This window comes from Falco biarmicus, chromosome 8 (assembly GCF_023638135.1).
Source record: "Falco biarmicus isolate bFalBia1 chromosome 8, bFalBia1.pri, whole genome shotgun sequence".
NCBI lineage: Eukaryota > Metazoa > Chordata > Aves > Falconiformes > Falconidae > Falco > Falco biarmicus.
In genome coordinates, this window is record NC_079295.1 from 25,457,846 (window position 1) to 25,479,247 (window position 21,402).

At 37.8% G+C, this 21,402-nt stretch overlaps 1 protein-coding gene across 3 annotated transcripts in view; it reads right to left on the reverse strand.

The window, feature by feature from the left end:
- Positions 1 to 829: 829 nt before the first annotated feature.
- Positions 830 to 21,402, reverse strand: part of TANK (TRAF family member associated NFKB activator) — a 29,901-nt gene continuing 9,328 nt past the window's right edge. For all 3 annotated transcript variants that reach the window (XM_056349309.1, XM_056349307.1, XM_056349310.1), the window contains 5 exons: positions 12,553 to 12,732; positions 11,208 to 11,284; positions 8,871 to 8,989; positions 6,665 to 7,248; positions 830 to 2,327 (listed from right to left, as the gene is read on the reverse strand). In XM_056349309.1, the coding sequence (XP_056205284.1) occupies positions 2,160 to 2,327; positions 6,665 to 7,248; positions 8,871 to 8,989; positions 11,208 to 11,284; positions 12,553 to 12,732 (1,128 nt within the window). In that variant the 3' untranslated portion in view covers positions 830 to 2,159. The remainder of the gene's footprint in view (positions 2,328 to 6,664; positions 7,249 to 8,870; positions 8,990 to 11,207; positions 11,285 to 12,552; positions 12,733 to 21,402) is intronic.

Genomic DNA, 21,402 nt, shown 5'->3' on the forward strand with positions numbered 1-21,402 from the left:
AGGAACACCGAGCCTCCTCTGGTGAGTGCGATAAAGCAGATGTCCCTGCTGGCAGCAGCAGCCTCCTCCAGGAAAGCTGTATGAGCGGGGCCCACTCAGGGACCGCACTCACCTCCCACTTCAGGTCGCTCGCAACTGCTTAGCATGAGATTTATTTACTTATTTTTAAACCAGACCGGTGCCCCTCGAAGTGGTCTCACCGGTGAGCTCATCTGCACGCCCTCAGGCAGCAACAGCGCGCAGAATTAAACAGCTTCCCAAGACGCCGCGCTAGGATGGAGCTCTCATAGTGGGAGATGGATGGGTTCTGCTGGTCAAGGCTTTGGATAAGCGCGTCCCCCCGCCGCCCCACCCCCCACCCCGGCTGCAGGGGCGGCCGCAGCTCCGCGGGGCCACCAGGCTGGCTCCAGCCACAAAGAGCCGTGCCCCATTGCGGGGTCGGGCTGGCACAGGGTCCCTGCTCTGCCCGCAGAATTGCTCCTGGGGAAAACACGTCCCTGCACGGGGAGGGGAGGGACAGATGACTTCATTTTCTTTAAAGGTGATTCGCAGTTTGTTAGCTCTTAATAACGTGAGCTCCTGAGCTCGAATTTCACGGTTGAGAGGACAAATCGGTTTTGTGTCGGGCTGGCTGGAGATGTGCGAATCCCCTTCTCTCCTCCCAATCCTGGAACTTCTGCCTCTCCCAGGAACCACCCCCAGCCGTGCTCTCTGGGGAGGTACTTCACACGCCTGTACTGCGAGTCCAGGGATGCACGCATCCTCCTCAGCGCTGGGTACCGGCGGGGGTTTAGAGCTGTTAATAGTAACAAACTCTTTCTCCAGGTCATAAAGCAGACATGCAGTGTACACTGCTGTTTATTACAGCACACTCTGTTGACAGGCAGTCAAAAACATGAGATATTTAAAATAGAGAAAATAATGGCAGAAAAATCAATTTCTAAAAAAATACAGGTGTTAATTCTTCCAGAGATTGCTCAACTGCAAACAAATCTTTAAAAAGAGAAACCTGTGCTTTGCTGCTATGAAAATATTAATGCTAATTATCAAATTCAAATATAAAAAGCGCCAAGTCACCCTTTCTCATTAATTTGCCTAGTAAGAACCCCCACTTTTTAATTTGATTCCAATGAATCCAGAAAATTATCAGAATGCAATGTTTCAACTAAACACAAATTTAAATTGCACTGAGAAAGCCACTGAGTATATCCAGGTTAAAAATGAAGCCACTGAGATTTGGGTGATTGGTTTTTCCCCTTTCCTTTCTAGGCTGTAACAGACTTGAGCAATCCTTCATAGCAGACCAGAAGGAAAGGTAAATAATCTTTGGTATTCTTAATTTTAGGGAAAGTTTAACCTTTTCTCACTATATCCTTCATACTAATATAACCTTTTCCATGAAAGTATTTTTAACGATTATTAATGCTAGAAAGGTATAAGAACAAAGTCATGACTTTTTAATAACACATAACAGATATCCAAAACATGGCCATCATTACATTTTGGCAAAAGGGTCACTTAGGTGCTGTCTTTCCTTACTCTCTCTAGTAAACAGTTCATCTGGGAAAGTCAACCATTTATGTCACTCATGAACAAGCCTGTCCTAATTTTGGCACACCTGGCAATTCAGTTACTGTGATGATTTTACAAGAATCTGAATTAAGAGGTTCACTATTGTAAGTTAAATTTGGAAATTTTGTAACAGAAATGAAAAATGAGAGCGTCCTTCTCTTCCTGTTTACTTCAAGGAGAACATAATCATACCGCTAGGTACTGAGAAAAAACATCCTAGCATTACACCAATTTTCCCAGCCAGATTAAGGCGTTAATCCTGCAGGTCTACACTCATAAATATAATCATGACTTTGGGCCTATTCAGGCAATGATTAATTGCAAAGAAAAAAGAAAAAGAAAAAGAAAGGTGTTTAACATCACTCTCAAAGGTAATATTGAAGCATAACAAGCAATAATGTGAATTACAGTACTGAGTGACTTACAGTTTCATTTTACCTTGTCAAAGACAATTAAAAATGTGCTTATCTGACAATTTCAGTCATGAATTCTTGTTACAAGAAATCTTAATTGTTAAATTCTTAGCATATATATTGAATAAAAAAATCAAATTGTGCAAAACCAATGAACTATTGAATTCTCATACATTAAGACTGTACTTTAAAGTGGGAATTCAGATGCCGAAGAAAATCTTCCTTAGATGTTATAGATGGTGGGAAAACTTCTCGACAGAATTCACATATTCCACACTGATTCAGTTCAGAGTCTGTATAAGCTTGTGCCAGCAAATCATTGTCTTGTGGCTGCCAAATGAGCTAAAAGAAACAGAAAATTATTATTGCTGTGGTTTATATTTATACAAAAGAATACCTGCCTCTTAAAACTAGATGTCCTTTACACCTGCCTGGCCAGAGACACTAACTAGAGAGTTCTCACTTAAGAAAAGCAGGATAGGACTTCAATTTTTTTAAGTTCTATAAACATACTATCCTTGCTAACACTTTAAATGCCTTGGTATTTGTTAACGATAAATATTGCTATGAGCAAAAGTCTGTAGTATCAGTCAGATATGTTTTAAAGCTTTCCTTTAACTTTGCATTTCAGTATTTTACTGTAGAAGTCATAGTACATAATAATCATTTAACAGAAATGAGAAAATGCATTTGTACCTTAGAATAAAATGTTTCTTGTACAGAGTTAATATGAATAATATTTTATTTATATTCGTATTGACACATAACTAGTTTTCAGTTTACTTACAAAATGACTAGAGCAATGTCATATGATTTAAGATACTTATTTGCTCTGACTGCCTTCTAGTGTAAATGTGTCTCAAAAAATCTGTTTTGGGATTCCTTCTGCTATGACAGCATTAATCGTAATGGACCATCTGAATATCTATCCATGTATTCAGGCAATTCTGTAAACTATGCTAAATTTGGTTCAGCAGCTATACTGCTCTTGGTCCCTGAACTAGTTAAAGCCAGCAAGTCTGTTTACCTGACATTGGAGTTCAAGGGACATCAGCCTGATACATACTTCAAGTCAGAGCATACGCTAATTATTTAACATCATACAAACAAGGAATGAAAACGTCTTTATCAGTTTTCAAAGTAAAGTTAAAAATTAAATTTTATTACTTTAGTATTAGCAACACAAGATAAATACATGGTTATTTTACATGGCCAGGACAATTAGGTTTTGAGTAAATTGAAAACTAAATGCATACTGCTGTGACTGCGAAGTAGACAGAATGGCAGCAAGCTGGTATAAGCTCTATGTGGGGATGGAACCTAGAAGAGAAGAACGTCCCACAGTTTTTTTGGCTCAGTTTTCTCCTCTCTTGCTTCACTCACACATGGAAAAGCAAGCAAGAATACTTTAGAAAGTAGTTTCTTAGGAAGTTTTAAATTTCTTGCTATTGATACTTACCCAAGAGTTTTAATTTTCAGCTCTTATTCAAATTTAATCATGCCAAATAGTTAGAATCTATTGTTTATTCCTCCCACGGTAACTCACTGTACAACTAACCTGCTTTTCGTAGTGGTTAAACCTTCTTTTTAAACCAGCTAAACTTCCTGGAGTCAATTTACTGCCCATTCCCTATTTAAACAGTGTTTAGCTTATCAGATAGCAATAGCAGATTTACTGTCTTTCATTATGGTCAGCAATCCATATAATTAAATTGACTAATTAGTAATTAAGTGCAATCACACCACTTTTTTCAGCTCAAAGAGTCTACTTATTGTATGTTGCTGGTGTAAATTGCATATTAAATCTATCTAGACACTGACACACTTAAAACATCCCTACAGAAATGTGTTTAGAATTACTTGTTTCTAATACCCTATGATGTAAAGCACCATTTGCAAAAACATAAAATAGTATTGTAAAAACCCCACAAAGGACATGGTAAGATTTCTAATATTGGAAGCACAAGGGGAGGTTCTCATACAGCAACCCACTGAGGCAGGCACTTAACTTCCATTTCTTTCTCTGAGTGTTAGAGTACGTTCTTAACATGTCAGAATAGGGTATATTTAAGCACATGTTCCATTTCCAAAACATTAATATTCAGATTAAGATCAATAGACTATAATTTGCTTTTAAAATCATGAACATTCTTAGAAATATTTTTGGTGGAAACAACCCCCTCAAACTGTGAATACTGATAAACACATGCATCTATATGCAAGCCTTCATTAAACGTAGTCTGTAAAATCCTAAGTCCACTAATATCCATGTTTATTTTAATCTGCTGCTCTTTTCAGTCACATGTTTTTTAAAAAAGTTACATCCTAAGAAAACAGTACTGAGTTTTCACATTTAGTATCCACATAGAAGGAAAGAGCTAAATTTATTACAGCAACTGAGAGCAGTTCCAAGAACTTACTGTTGCCAAATCTATTGCATTTATGGGGTTTTCCATTTTATAAGTTAACATATGTAGTAAATACTTGAAAGTTTTATCTACACTAGGAAAAAAAAAATCAGGTATATAATTCCTCCCTATCAGAGCTTTACCAGTGGCAGGGATGATGTGAGCCATAAGCAGCGTAACTACTCCTTAGAAAGGTGGTAAAAATACTAAGAACAAGTTTAAGCATAAATTTTGCTGAAGTTAATGCAGTCAAAAGGCCATGTATGCAAGTAAGTTTAAAAAAAAATTAGTATTTTAACCTACATATACATTATCTGTGAATCAAATCTTTAGCACAATTAAGTCAGAAAAAACTATAAACCTGTGTCCAATTCATTGGGAAAAATACTTAAAAACCTCTTTTGAAGGCAGCTGAATAAAGGTGATGAATGTTTCTGTATATTGATATACACAGATGTATATTTAATGGATTCTAAAGTAATATTGGCATCTTTCAAACAAGCTTTTGGATAAGATAGAACATTTTAATCAACGTCCTGTGTGTTCTACAGTGATATTGTAGATATGACTCACAAATACTGAAACAGTTCACCATGAGCTTTCTTTTCTCCAAGTGTTAGCATTAGTTAGCATTCTTCTCCACAAAGTAGATCATTTATATTTTAAATGGTGGCTCCAAATTAATTTCCTTATTTTGCAGAAATACCAATGATCAAACCAATTGCTATTCAACCACAATTCTTCTCTACTTTTTAAGCTGCATACTCCCCTATCAATTTATAATCACATACCAGCTGTTTCACTTGCTGTAATATACAATGCAGGGTGCCATCTATTGAAAAATGAATACACAGCCTAACTATTAAAAGAACAAGCTGGAGAGGGAATACAGAAAAAGAGGATAGTAACAACCAATGGAGTGAATGCTTCACAGCTCCACAGGAATTCTACCAGTGATAAAATAAATGGTTTAATTTGTTTAGCTCAGTCACAACTTCAACTGAGGATCCAATGAAAAATAAAGCACAACAAAAACTGTGATTAGTAACTTGGTATAGAATTGAGATCTCCTACATTACAAATAGATACTTAAAATATATTTTAAAAAATCATGCTTATAGTTTAAAATACAGTGATGAAGAACAACAAACTTCTCATGCTTTAAACTTTTCATCAAAATTGGTTTACAATAGAAAATTAAACTAGACTGGGTGCATTTTAGGAGAAGAAACATCAAAGCTATCATGTCTACAGCCATTTCCCAAATGCTAGTTTTGCATGTCATACATACAGTGGCCAAATTGAGAGGTAAAGCTCTTTGGCTGCATGCACCTTGCCATTAGCAAAGATCACAAAGGTACATCAATGTAAACAGTAAAAATACACCAAATCCACCCTCACAGATTTCCTAAATATCACTATTCGCTTTTCCTTGAAAAGCTGTCCTCTCGTAAGGTGTGAGAAAAGCCACAGAAATGTGAAAAAAATCAGTCTATAAAGGTGCATTGCTTTTGCCAGCAATTTCGGTTAGGACAGGCTGTTACACAAAAGAAACAAAGTATTCAGAGACCTGATTATCAGAACCTGCTGAAATGTTTTTCTGCATCTGGGCCTTGCTTTCAGAAACTCCCATGGACTTAAGTAGCTGTAAGTGAAATCCAAGGCCAAAGTACCTACAGAAACCTAAACCACAGTATTTTAGTGAACTTCCCTTAATCTGAAAAAATAAATATGCTTTCCTTCTTGACTGCATAAACTATGAACAAAAAATTTTAAGTTTTCTTAGAGGGGAGGAATAGGGTGCTATTTATACCTCAGATTGAGATAAAAAGTAGATAATTCTTCCTCAGGAAAGTATTTATCTGTTCAGCTTTTTAATTAGTCCATTTGTCATATTCCCTGCTGTACATTAAAAACAATTGAAACAATTATGTGACACATTCAACTGAGATCAAGGGTAGAAAGCAAGCAATCTAGGGGGCAACTTACGATTAATGACAGCTTTGAAATAGACACAGAAGCAATTAATATTTAAACATAATGAATATTGTGTGCAAGCATATCGAGTGCTTAAATTCCTGCCCTTTCACTGGAAAAGTGCCTTGTGCACATACTTCAGTATCAGGAAGAAGAACTCACAGGAGAGACTGTCTTAAAAAAAGACTGATGAGATACTCATGGAATATATTAAACCTATCTCAAAGATTTTTGCAAAGTGATTGTCTGAATCATTATCATTTTTTGAAATGTACAGTATTTATAGAAAGATACCTGATGAGGACCTCTGATGGTTGTCCCAGCAGCTTCTAAAGAAGAAAAGATTACTTCAGGTACACCCTGGTTTGTGTGCTTAGGTACGAAAGTGAAACCAGTGTCTGTTGTTTTTAAACACATTTTGTCATGGGTATTTTCTATGGGCATGTTTGCATGATCTGGGGCATTTGTTCTGTCAACAGTAGTTAAGCTTTGTAAAGCTGAGGTCATGAGATCAACTCCACGAGCTTCAAATGAGTTAGGTTCCAATTTACTGAGGTTAACAGCATGGTCTCTGTACTCCAGGTTAAAATGATGATCTTGAAGCATGTTTTCAGCTATACCAGTACAAGGAACTGTTGGTTTTTCCTGAGTGCTCTGCAAGAAAGCAGAGTCATTGTCTGTAGGTGGAAACTTGACATTAAATTTAGAAAGTGATTCTACAGAGTTGTTGTCCTCATCTTGGCCCACTCCTCTTGGTGTGATAGATGTGATGCATGATGCACCTCTATTTATATCCTTTATAACCCGAGGCTTAAAAAGCTCTTCTGCTTGTTCATCAGTTTTATCAGTACACTGTATCGGCATGGAAAACTGTATTTCTGTGAAGAAAGAATGAAGAAAACATTAAACAGTCCACTGAAGTATAGTTACTGAAGGTGTGGTATTGGGGTATTTTTCCTGAGAGGCTTTTGATCTTCCTTATTGGCTTTTTAACCTTTATTTTTTCTCTTTGAAAGCAGTTTGAGGCATAGCTCTCTTTCACAAACACTAGCTTTGACACCAAACCTGCCAGAATAGAAATAAAAGGAAATAATTCTGTTCTAATAATCCTATTTCTCTTTGGCTTATAGCTATAAACATTTTCATTTTATTGAAAATTATGTTGTCCCAAACTCTTAACACATACATGCATATATTTACTGAAGTGTTCTGGCAGAAACAGAAGCTGGAACCAACACCGTTTCACATGGTGCCAAGAACATGCTAGGTACCATGAACACAATTTTAGAAGGTATTCAGGTACCAAACTCCCACTGGTTTCCAAATTACATAAATATTTAAACTGAATAACATTTGAGAAGTGGGACCATATTTTCCTTTTGTTTTGTCCCTTTCATTTTCAGCACTGTATTATGAAAAATTGTAATAATATACATGGTTACTCCTAATCAGGTGAGAGAATAACTTCAGTACAGATTTACTGTACAGCAGCCTTCTGACATCACTCAGATATTGTAGTAAAGAAGTAACAGAAATCAAGCAGATTAAATCTGTTATAATGTATAGCTTTTAACACAGTTGAGTTAGGCGCTTATTTAAGGAAAAAAAATCCATTCTGAAATAAGTTGCCAAGCACGCATCCTCCAAAATTCCCACCTAAACCCCTAACTAATCAAGTTTAGTAGTGTACAATCAGAATATAACAACAGAGTTCAGACATAGCAATTCAAAGCCACAAGCGACATATTAGCACTTCATGTAACAAACCTTCACTAATGGTATAACCTAAATTAGAAGTGAGTGCTGACATCAGTATCCTTTGCTTCAACTATATAAATCTGGCAGGTGTTTTTTGAAATCACTTGAGTCTGATCCTAATGTTAAGAAAAACTAATAGGGAATACCCACAGTAGCTTACATTATATTAAATGTAAGTAGAACTGGACATTCAGGATCTCTTCCAGTTGCAATAAAAATCAAACCTTTCTTTTGTTTTCAGGAAGTGTTGGATTAAGCTTTTGTCCCATATAACAAAACAGTATTCAAAAGTCTGCACAAGGAAGTCTAGAAAATAAGTTCTCTGACTCTTCTCAGTCCGGCAGTTTTCCTCTAACAGATATGGGTCTAGAGACATTCATAACAGACATCTTTTGAACTGACAGCTAAATTAAAAGCAAGCAAGTGCTGTCATTCACACAGTATGATGGGATATCACATGTAGTAAGTGCTTGCCTCTCACTCCAAGGGACAAAACAATTACAAGAGCCATTGATGTGATGACTGTCTTTTATAGCATGTGATTTGGAGCATTCGTCATAGAATGCCAAAACTGGCGGTGCATTTTCTTGGTGAAATACTGAGCACCATGTGAACAGACTTGAAAAAGGCAGATGGTAAACAGTGGAAGTACTTCTATGTATGTGTAATTTACAGTATTTTCAAATATAAAGCAAAGCTTTCAAACAGTTGAATCACAATAAGAGCTTAAGTATGATATTACCAGTTTCAGGTTCTGGCTTTATCTTAAATTTACTCAGTTGGTCTGTTTGTTCTTTGGCTAGCATACATATCCGATGACACTCTTCTTTCATGTCATGGAAAATAGTCTCCAGATTCTCCCTGGAAGATCAAAATTGTTAACGGAAGAGTCAACCAATTCAGCTTGTTGTGACCTTTAATCTAGTCACACCCACAAACAAGAGAAAAACAATAGTGTAAGCTACTTTTTTTGGATACCTTGTTCCTCAACATATGTATACATATTTTTGTCCTCCTCAGTAAAAGCAAGCAGAAAAGAGAACAGAAAATGTTGTCAAAAAGCTGTTTAGTCATACCATACACATACATACACACATACATTTGTGCTTAGGGCCTGACCCTGCAAGGACATCCCCCCCTGCCCACGTCCCCCCCACCCCCTGCAATAAAAATAAAAATCCAGCCTTTACATTTCTTTCAGTTCCCTCAGGTATTTTATTGAACAGCTTATCTTTCACAAGGGTACTGTTTCTGTCTCATTCTAGGGAAAATAAGATGCTGCTGCTGTGAACATTAACTGTTCTCCATTGTTTTCTGTGTGCTTCAGACTTTGCAGGAGAAGGAACAAACAAGCATTCCTTCTCTGTCTACATGTCATTTTGGAGAGGGGATCATGAACTCATTTCTTCCCTGTTTATACAGTATCACTAGACTTTACCTTTTATTTTGAGGGATTTTAAAAATTATATATTTTCCAGAGTATCATATGGACATTTGGTATTTAGTTATGTACACTGACAATGGTAAAAACAGTTCTTCATACTGGTGTGAGTTTTGTTTGCCCAAAGGCACTACATTATTTAGTTACTGATGCACTCATAAAACTCCATTGTGAAATTCTGACAAACTTGCTAAGTAATTTATATTTCTACGCACAATATCATGGATTTTATAAAATGAACTTCAAGGATGAAAAAGTGAAGTTGGATTTGTGTTCTCTTTTGCATCTTTGTGTCAAAGGAACTCAAAAGAGATTTTTTTTTACTCCAGTGAATTGTTTGCCCTTTCATTGCTTATTCATATAGCAATCAGCAACATCGTGAGCTGTGTTCCCTACTTCTGCTGTGTTCTTCTTTTTGAAGACACAAATGTCTATTGTATCTCATTTGAAAAAAAATATCTACAGGGAGTTAAAGTTGCTATTGTTAACACCTACATTCTGACCATTTTTTAGGTGTTTTGATAAATAAGAAATCAAAAAAGACTCAACACAAGTTTCTAATTGGAGCTTTAAAATATACATCTGATTAAATGAATGAATCAATCTCAATTTGCTAGATATTTGTGGTACTATCATCTTACTACTGTAAGATTACCAGTAATCTTACCAGTCACATACCTCTTTCCAAGAAAAGAGTAAAGTAAGGGAGCTATTTGAGAGCAGGAAGACAGAAGACAGGTCAAGGTTTTTAATTTTTTAGGTATAAATCAGTAAAGACAAAAAAGTGTTTATCCCATCACAGTCGTATTTCCTCTCTTTCTTATCATAAAGCGGTAATGAGTCAGACTAAACATCCACCTAGTTCACCTAGCTTATGTCTGAGAGTGGCCAAAAGCAGATACCTAGGCAAGAATATAAGAAGACAGCAAGAATTTATGATACTTCTCCCTACCCTAATACTCTCCTAGCCCCACCTAGAGAACCTTCTACTTGACCTCAGCAAAATGGTTAAAAGTGATATTACTGCCTATTCTGTGAAAAATGCAAACCTAAGACTTCGCTCAATATTCTTCCCAAAACACTGGCAGAAGAGGGAATACTTGCTTAGGAAATGTACTGCTTTTGGTCCCTTGGTCAGAGCAAGGGCTGGCTGGCTTCTGCTTACAGATAAACCTGTTTCAAACTGTCTCATTTAGGATGGATCAGGCCAAGAATTATTTCTTCATGCTGACTACCAGACCTCCTCCTGGCAGCGCAACAGGCTCCTCTGCTGTGCTGCCATCAGTTAATCCATTATGGTTGTACATTCCTGTTTTGAAGAGAGTTAATGCAATGGAGTTAATGCTTATCCAAAACTCAGCATTAACATCCACTGCTGTTTCCCACAGTTTAACCTCCTGCTGAAATAAGTGGCTATTTTTCTTCCAGCCTATCCTTACATACTTGCAAAGCCTCAGCTATGATTCCATATAGCTGCTGGCTGTATTATCTTCCCACACCAGCTCTTTGACCTCTGCTGCTCCCCCCTTCCCCATCCATCTTTTAAGGTACTGTGTAGAAAAGAGGGAAATAGCTGGTCTTACTTAACAGCAGAAAAGACAATTAAAAGCAAATAAAAAATGCTGCAAAGATATTTACCTTTCAGGCACAGCTGAAATACCAGAGATACCTGCAGATAATTCAGGCTTATCTGGAACAACTTTCTTACTTTTCACCTTGAAGTAATATATGAAAATATTGATCACAGGTTAGCATATTCATTTTGCTTTTCACTCCCAATATGAATAAGAATGTCATGGATTCCTTCACCTAGACCTTCTGGAAGCTCTTATAACATTCACAAAATTACAAAAGCAATTTTTTTACTGTTTGTATGAAATTCCTATTTTTAGTTTAACTTAGCAACTTAGTGCAGCATTCCTTTGCTAATACTCCCTTGAAAGAAAACTGGTTCTAAGAATATTGCTTGATGGTAATTCTGTATATAAAAATGTATAAGGTAAGATTATGTATTGTGTATATGCTTGTTAGTGAGGTATGCAGCTATTTTAGCTCTTAAAAATCAATTTATTCACTGAAATTTTCAATGAACACATCACAAGCTAGTATGTCAAGAGCGCTAGCGGGTTTTTAAGTAAGTTACTAACTTTGACTACCACCTTGTGGTTCCCTCTAGTATTACAGAGTTGTAAATCTGCCAGGCATTAAGGAAAGTTTTTATAATAACCAGACATTAAGCTGCAGTTCCACTAGATTTACATTACCAGATGGCCTAGGTAGTTCATATGTGCTCCAAATCAGACACAGGACTTGATCATATGTCTGCCAAATCAGCTGATTTCAATGATGATATATATCTTTATAATCAAAGACCCACAGCCGACCGGTTTTGCCTTTCCTTGCACTGAAGTGCAACTGCAGCTCCTTGTAGGAAGGTTTGAGCTGCCTTATACATAGCAACATGTGTTACAAAGGCTTGCCACAGCAGAACTCTAACAGCAACAAGCTATGTGTTGCTGCGCTCCTACCCTTACCTATGTTCACTCTAAATTAGCCAGCTAAAATATATTTCCATGATTAGAGACGCATCAGTAACTGCACTCTAACTATCCTGCAATGGCAGAGTAGCACTCTGGATGCTATTCTGTAACAAACGTGGGCTGGCATAAAAGTGAAAAAATCAACTCAATCTTGGTGAAAACTTCCAACTGAAAATTATAAAACAGAAATGCTAATCTGGAGTTTTCACAAATACTAACATTTTAATGACAAACTGTAAAATAATTTGCACACAAACCAACAAATATGTATTTAATAGTTTCGTGTTCCGCATGTGCTTGATATACTTTAACAATTTCCTAGTAATTATACAAAGCTGAAATTTAAAATCAGTTTCTTAATTAGCATAAACATGTTTGAAAGAAGTAATAATTTACAAATATTTGTTTTTTTCATTTTATCTCTACTTGGTTTCTTATCTTACCTCCCTTTTATACGTTGGCATCTGCATACCCTTTTGTGCTTCATTTAATTCTTTCAATTTGCTTTTCAGAGTTCTTATTTTATCTTCTTGGTTTGAAATAATAGATAAAAGCTTCCTTTCCTTTTGATTATTTTTGTCCTCGAGTTGCTTCAACTTCATGCTCTCACTTTCTAACTGTTCCTAAAAAATAATTTTAGAAACATCAGTACAATTAATAGAATTTAGGCTTGTGGAATATCACTATTCAGCAGTCTGGAATAAGCTAAATTAAGCTTTTGCAACATAAGTAAGGGTCAGTCTTATTTATTACATTATTAAACGGGTAAAGACCTTCTACCACTACACATAGATGTAACTCATCACAGAGGACGACTCAACTGTATGTTCTGCATTTCTGAAAGTCATATTAGTGCTTATAAAAAATTAAGTGTCTTCATTTACTGCATCATTTACATTAACATTTTATGTACAATATGTTGTATATACAATATATAAAATATTTCATTAATTTCAATCAATCTTAAACAATTTTGAAGATGATATTCTGAAGCTACCTTAATTGAGCAGACCCAAGAAGAGAATCACAGAATTACAGAATAATAGAACATCTAAAGTTGGAAGCAACCATAAAGATCATCGAGTCCAACTTTCAGTGAAGAACTTTTTATTAACGTCCAGCCTGCATCTCCCCTGATGCAGCTTCACTCTATCTTCTCATGTCCTGCCACTGGTAACCTGAGAGAGGACATCAGCACGTCCCTCTCCACTGCCCCCCTTGAGGAAGCTGTAGACTGCAATGAGGTAGCTCAGCCTTCTCCAAGCTGAACAAACCAAGTGCCCTCAGCTGCTCCTCGTAAGTTTGCCCTGGAGGCCTTTCACCATCTTGGTTGCCTTCCTCTGGACACACTCTAATAGTCTGATGTCCTTATATTGAGGTGCCCAAAACTGCACACAGTACTTGAGGTGGGGCTGTACCAGTACAGCGTTGGGTGGGACAATCACCTCCCTTGACTGGCTATGCTATGCTTGATGCACTCAAGGGCACAGCCCTTTTGGCTGCCAGCACACTGTTCGCTCATATTCAACTTGCCATCAACCCAAACACCCAGAACTCTTTCTCTGGGGCTGCTCTCCAGCCTCTTGTCCTCCAGTTTCTGTGTATAACCAGGATTACATTGCAAATATTGCAATGCTATGAAGACTTGTGAAATAAAAAGCAATGGCTTGCCCCACTTTAACTATCCATTTGGTAATTCATGGCATTTTTCTGTATGCAGGCTTTTTGGTGGAATGAAGAAGAATATAAGGAACAATTTTTTAAATATGCATATAGTTCTTGGATAATTTTCAAGAAACAACTTATGATTAAAACCAGTGGTTATAAAAACCTTACAGCTGTCAGTTTATGAAATCTATAGAAACATTGATCTTGAACTGTATCAACTGGCAAAAAAAGTGGCCTGAAGCCCTATGCCTCTCTGCAAGAGAAATAAGCTCAAAGGGTTAACTCTGCAGGAAGTAATGTAACTGAAATGCAGCAGACAAGTCTATAGACAGGTAAAGCAAGGTGAGGAGGAAGAAACAACAAATGAGTGCTTTTTCAAGAACATTTGTTTTATTTACAAATGGGACCTAAATAGGGTGAAGTTTTGCCTTTGGAGATTAGGTAGGTAGGGAGTACTCTATTAGACAATGATAGCCACATAGGGATGAGTCCAGGGCTGGTATACAGAGACACTGGGTGGTTAGGCGTAGATGTGTGTATCTGCAGCTGACACAACAGTTTAGCCTCAGAAAGTTACACTAGCTAGATAAAAAAATCACAGAAAAATGGGTTTGAAGGCATTGTTCTTTTTCTTTAGTTTCAATTGTGACTTTGAATAGTAAACCTTTGGTAAAAGCTTCAATGCAACTCTGGTCTTGGGTGGCATCTCAGGGATCCAGATTAAGCCTCTTCTGCTCAGTGGTTTCAAAATATTTTTGAATATATCAAAAGATGTTTATATCCCTGCAAAACTCCTTAATCCTAAACCTTCTTCCATGCTTTGCACTTCTGGCAGGTGGTGTGGGGAACGTATGCATAGTCCTACCACAGACCATGAAACACTTTCTATACTCTTCTAGTGCAGAATCTGTATACATCATGGTAGGTAAGAATCCAGGGAAGCAGATGAAAAAAACCCAACCAAACAGCAAAAGAGAAAAAAAGGAGAAAGATTTTTTGATACAGTTCTGGAAAAAACCCAACCAAACAAGATGACTGAAGATTTTAGGCTAAAGAACCTATACATCATCTTCTATAACTGATGCTGCAGCAGCTAGATATAATTTTCTCAAATGGCACAACATGAACACTAGGAAGAATTACAGTACTGTGAGGCACAGAAGGTTCAAAGCAAGTTAAGGAAGTATCTCATGGATGAGAAAAGACAACCATACCTAGTGACGTAGGGAAAAAAAACAATTTATGTTAAGAGGAGATGGAGACATGCATAGAAGTATTCTTAACAGATCTGAAAATACTTTGAAGAAAGTTATAGCAGGACCAGATGCTGAACATAATTTGAACTATATGCTGAACTATATACCTTTTCCATATTCTTTAAAGACTACAAAGTCACAGTAGCTTAGTATGGGAAACCGCTTTTTGCCATTCCAGGAATAGGAAGGCAGTGATATTCTATGGTGTGGGTTCACAGAACTGAAAAATCAAAGCTACCACTGAGCCATTACTTGGTCAGAGGATTCCCAAACATTAGAATCACAGAATACTTTGGGTTAGAAGGGAACTTTAAAGGTCATCTAGTCCAACCCCCCCCGCAATAAGCAGGGACATCTTCAACTAGATCAGGTTGCTCAGAGCCCCGTCCAACCTGACCTAGTATGTTTGCAGGGATGGGGCATCTACCACCTCTCTGGGCAACCTGTTCCAGTGTTTTACCACCCTCACTGTAAAAAATATATTCTTTGTATCTAGTCTGACCATCCCATGGTCAAATGCCATTTCCTATTTAAAAAGCCAATGGGATGCAGCTTCTCCTGTATTTTCCTTTGAAAATTATTTCCTGGAAATCCAGACACCTAGGAAAAAGCTTATGTCAAAGACAACACTTGCCCTTGAAGAACTTAATCTTAAGGACATTAAGGTAACTCCTTCACTAAGCTTGTGATATAGCATCGGTCTACACACACATACTTTTATCTGTTTGGGACTATTACAGCCCCAAATAACATGTGGGTTTTCAAAACCTTCTAGATAACTGGGAGCACTGCAGTAATAAGTAGTTCTCTCCCATTTCTCCTACAGTCTCCTGAGGAACTGGGGACAAGATTTAAGCAAGCCGTAAGAAAAGCCACATGGGAACCAATGTGAAAAAAGCCATACAACATGTTGCAACAAAGATGTATCAGTACACTGATGCAAATCATCATTCTTATGCACCGTCAGGGTACGACATCAGGAAAACCACTGCAGAAATGATTACACATTTGGGATCTTTCAATAATACAGCCCTTCACAGATTGACGATCTTACAGTTTCTAATACTGACTGAGTTTGGGTGTTTGCAACAATGTGGAAACATTTATAAACTAGTTGAAGTTTATAATACTAATGCCATGACAAATAAGTGTGTCACACAGGTCATACCTGCTCATTTAAGTACTTGGCCACACAGTGGATCTTTTACACATGCTGATATTAGGAGCCACCAAAGAGGTTACATCTGTATTATGAATAGATCAACATCTTTTCTTTTGGCAAGACTTTATAGGATCAGAGGACAATTCAAGCTGGAAGGAACCTCAAGGGTTCTCTAGCTCCTAATCAAAGCAGGGTCAGTTATGATGTCTGATCAGGTTACTCAGTTTCATCTTGAATTCCCAAAGGATGGAGACTGCACAGCCTCTCTGGGCAACCTTTTCCAATGCCTAGCTGTCCTCACAGTGAGAAGTTTTCTGTTATGCCCAGTTTGAACCTTTCATGTTTCAACTGCCCATTGTCTCTCATCCTCTTGCTATGCAGCACCATTAAAGAACTTGGCTCCACTTGCCTGATAACCTCAGTGTAGATACTGGAAAGCTATTAGCTTCCCCTGAAGGCTGGACAAGTCCAGTTTCTGCAGCTTCTTCGCATGGAGTATGTACTCAGGCCCCCGACTACCTTAGTGGGGCCTCTGCTGAACTCACTCTAGTTTATCAATGGCTTTCCTGTACTGGAGGTCCCCAAACTAGTGTTCTAGATGCAGTCCAATGAATGCTGAATAGAAGGAGATACTTGCTTGCCTGGGTGTGTGAGCTGTGTTCTGTTAATACAGCCCAGGAAGTTGTTGTCCCTTTTCTGCCAGGATACACTGCTGGCTTATGTTCAGCTTGCTGCCTAACAAGACCCCCGCTCATTTCCAGCAGAGCTGCTCCACAGCCAGCCAGTGCCCAGACTGTACTGCTGCAAAGGCAGGTCCCTTTATTTTTTCCTGAAGTGTGCTATAATGGCCTGTTTCACTGGCTTTCTGGAATAAACAAACTATCAGATGGTTTCAAGGAATAATACTGTTCAAGTGATGATCTACTACTATAAGTGGTCTCAGGGAATATTAACTGTAACTTTTAACAGTTTAACCACAAACTCTTCTGTATTATTGGGTAAAGATAGCTTAAACTGATGAAGCAACAAGAAAAAAGGCTACTGGTACCAGAATTTCTTTTATCAGGTAGCATGGCCTAACTAATCCTACTGCATACATCACACCAGCATCAAAGAACAGCTAAACGCATAAAATCGTCAGCTAGCATAAAATTGTGAAGTACTGCTTTCTTTGCATCAAAGATAGGAAACAAAGTGACATTAGAGAAGCTGGTATTGACTGGAACACACAACTCTACAAGACTGCTGCAGTAGCTTAGTTACCTAAGTCATTTTAGCACCATAATTTTGAGCACAAAGATGACTACTATACATCTGCTATTCCTCTGCTTCAAAAAAAGACCTAAACATTTATTGCAGAATGAAGTTTTGTATACAATATGGATCATTCATTCCTGACACTCAGTTTCCTCCTCTTTTTCATGGCACCAGAAATTCCAAGCAACGAATGCCACACAGTGTTTAATATTGAGGTTCTTGATTCAGGGAAACATGAACATGAGCATGTTTTCTTGTCACAGATACCGACTTTGGCTTCATGTTTTATGGCATTTACAAGGATTCTCATGTTTGACATACTAAAAACAGCATGCAGAAGCAGCTTTACTTGACATTGTCTAATTTCATTACTAAGGTTTTCTGTTTGCTGGTCAGCTTTGGCTCTGAAACAGTAACTGGAGCCACATTCTTCCTAGTTAATAAAGTTTAGCCAGGCTGTACTCAAAAACAGGCAGCAGTTTAGGTCCTCAAGCAGGGGACTGAAAAAAGCTCATAATCTTGTACATAGTTTGGTACTGACCACCAAGCCAATCTGGTCCACTCACCTCTTTCAGTGAAGAAGAATGTGAACAGAAAACCCCCACAAAACCCCAAAACATTTTATGACACACAGGCAACTGAGTTTGACAACAGCAAGTCAAACACACAAGTATGGCCACCCACTAGAAAACACAGAAAAGCTAACCCCTCCCTCATTATAAATCTCTGAAATTTAAGCTCTAACCATGCACCTATTACAATCAGTCTAGGATGTCTATTAACTTTACTGGAGGACAGAATATAGTCTACTGAGAAATCCCATTTGACTTACCTACTATAACTGTCTTTTGCTACCAATAGTCTAGGCACCTCCAGCCATGGGAGAGACTCTTGAGTTTTAAGGAAGGACAGGAAGAAACAGCAACATTTTAACTTAAAGACTGTAATCCTAATTTATTATCTGGAATACATTTTTCAAGCCTGAAAGTTTTGGTGGAGAAGTAGAATAAAGCAGTTAAACCAGTACAGGACAATGGCTGTAGACATAATTGGTTTAGAGCAGAATGTGGATGGAATATGGTTAGAAAAACACAGGCTTTCAAATAGAATATCCAAGCTCCCAAATAGCTGAAAAAGCCAGTACTTTATTATTGAATCAGATACAAGACAACTGTTCTGGGTCAGTGACAGGATGGATGATGGGTTTTCAGTCTAACACATGTCAAAATATGATGTCTGGGGAAGAGTACAAGAAAACAGGAGGCATTCATGATACATCCTTTGATAGAGTCCCAGACCTTCTTAGTAATAGTTTCTACGTATTTATTAACTCTCAACAGATTTCTCTTCCATGAAGTTGTCCAATTTTCCCTTGAAGCAGGAAGTTCCACTGGTTGAGTACCTATCCTTCGAAGAATCAGCTCCTTTTGCCTTATTTTTTTTAACACGGCACATCAATTTACTTTTTTTAAACTTTTTTTCAGGAGGACAGAGAAGTAGGAACTCATAGGTTAACTTGTGTGTTGTCCTGGTGATTTCACAGAATGGCTTGGATTGGAAAGGACCTTAAAGAACATCTAGTTCCAACCCCCCTGCCACGGACAGGGGCACCTTCCACTGGACCAGGCTGCTCAAAGCTCCATCCAGCCTGGCCTTGAACACTTCCAGGGATGGGTGGGGTATCCACAACTTCTCTGGGGAACCTGTTCCAGTGTCTCGCCACCCTTACAGTAATGAATTTCTTCCTCATATCTAATCTAAATCTATCCCCTTTCAGATCAAAAGAAGCCCCCCTTGTCCTATCACTACATGCCCTTGTAAAAAGTAAAATTTGCTAGTAAAATTTGCAACTGTTCATTTTCCCCAACTTGTTCTATACACTCATTCCATGCAGTTTACCTTTTTATCCATCATACATCAAAGTTCTGCATTTAAAAAGTACAAAAATTGGCAGCTGCCATAAAAGCATATAAAGCATTTACCACAATACTATTAATTTTCCATCATCTTCAACAGGAAGATGGGGTTATAGGGTTCTTCTCCCTGGAGTTGAGTGAATAAAATGGGAACCTGTGTACAGAAACTGCTGGGTATCTCCACTCATAGCCAGCCACTGAATGGCATGGCCAAGACACAGCCAGAACCAACAGAACTCTGTGTACCTCTGCTGTGCTGTCTGGACACCTTTGTATCACACTTGACAGGTTAGCAGAAGCTCACCAGGCACAATGCCAAACATTAGGGTCCTCCTTTTATCAGAAGCATGGTGCAAAGATACTCACACGCCTCTGCAGATGCCAGCCTTGGCCCAGTCAAACCTGTTTTCTTCAAGCTCTGTTCTCTCAGCACTTAAGAGCAAGAGGGCTACTATGCTCCCAGTAACAGGAACGTAGAGTAGGCTGGACCAGCCTGACTTTGCATGGGTTTAGACCTCTACTGATCCCCTCTGAGAAGGCCTTATCTGTGTAGCACTGTGCCTGGGTTTAAGTGTAGACAGACTGTATAGCTGATTCTGTATGAAGTTATATCAGAATTATTTCTGTTCATGGCAGAGATGACGCAAAGTCCAGATGAACTACCTATTGCTGAGAGGTAACTGCAATAACTGACCACACAAAGAAACAGCAGCTAAAGTCAAGTAACTACATTCCATTAAGAAAACAGCCTCTGAAATGATGATTCCAGCTTCTCACGTGTTGCCTGTAAACTTCTGGATAGATCACATCATTTATCAGTGTTTCCTCATGAGAAGAGCAGGTAGCACAGCTTCCTTTCTCCTACTCATCATATGACCAAGTTACTTAAAAATATTGTTCTTGAGCAAGCATTGAGAAATAAGAGTATGAAACATTAGACTTGGTCAGATCTTCATATACAACTGAAAGACATAATTTTTATCCAACTCAACTCAGATAAATGCAAAAATATGCAAAGATGTTCCACAAAAGAATTAACCCATCAGCTGTGTTGTATTCCAAATAAATGCAAAGATTAGGAAAGAAATGACATCTTGTGATTACAGATTCTAGTGTAGAAAAATTATATAAAAGACTCAAAACAAAAAAGGATAAAGGATATAAATCTTTGGTAACAGTAAGCTTAAAATGTTTGCAAAGGCTTAGTCTCAAAAGAGATTCCTTCAAGATAACGAAGCAAGCTTCAGTAATCCAATGAAATTATTTTTAAATTAACATTACTGACAAAAAATGCATTTCTGTGAATTCAGCATAATTAATTTGTTTATAGCTCAGGTTTAGGAAACAAACCTTGAAATCAATTATTTTTAAATCCAATGCCTGATTTCATATAAGGGTCTTTTTATGACTCTTACAGGGCCCCTGCTATGGAGATTCATATACAAAAATAAGAGATTTTATGTTACAAGACAGTTCTCAAAAAACACGGTAGGATGACTGAACAATGCAACTCTGTGCATCTCTGCCACTGTTTTTTCTCAACATGCAAAATCCATTCAAGGTATTACCCATCTGTTCTGCACTATTGCTTTACTCTTATATTGCTGTTACTCTCAACAGGCTGTAGTGAAAATCTCAGTGTTACTTCAGTGAAAAGGGGTAGAAGAGACATATTAAAACTGGCTATTTAAAAAACCAAATCATCAGCACCTCCAGAGCAATGGATAGCTCACTTTCCACTGTCACTTTCTGAGTGCAACTTTTCCATTTCTTTTAAAAATACACGGAGTAGTTGCAGTGTGAAAAGCTCTTGTGAGAGAAAGAGAAAGCTCCTTCTTGACCACTAGTTTTGGCAGGTTAAGAAACAGAAAAGCAAGCAAGTTCCTACTTTATGATCAAAGCTATTCTAGGGAGCCTGATGCCCAAACAGTGATTGCACTTGGAAGGATCAAAGACAGATGCCTAGTTCACCTAAGCAGACTGCAGCAGCACAGCGCTTACGCACTTCAGATGAGGATCTTGTATTAGAAGTGC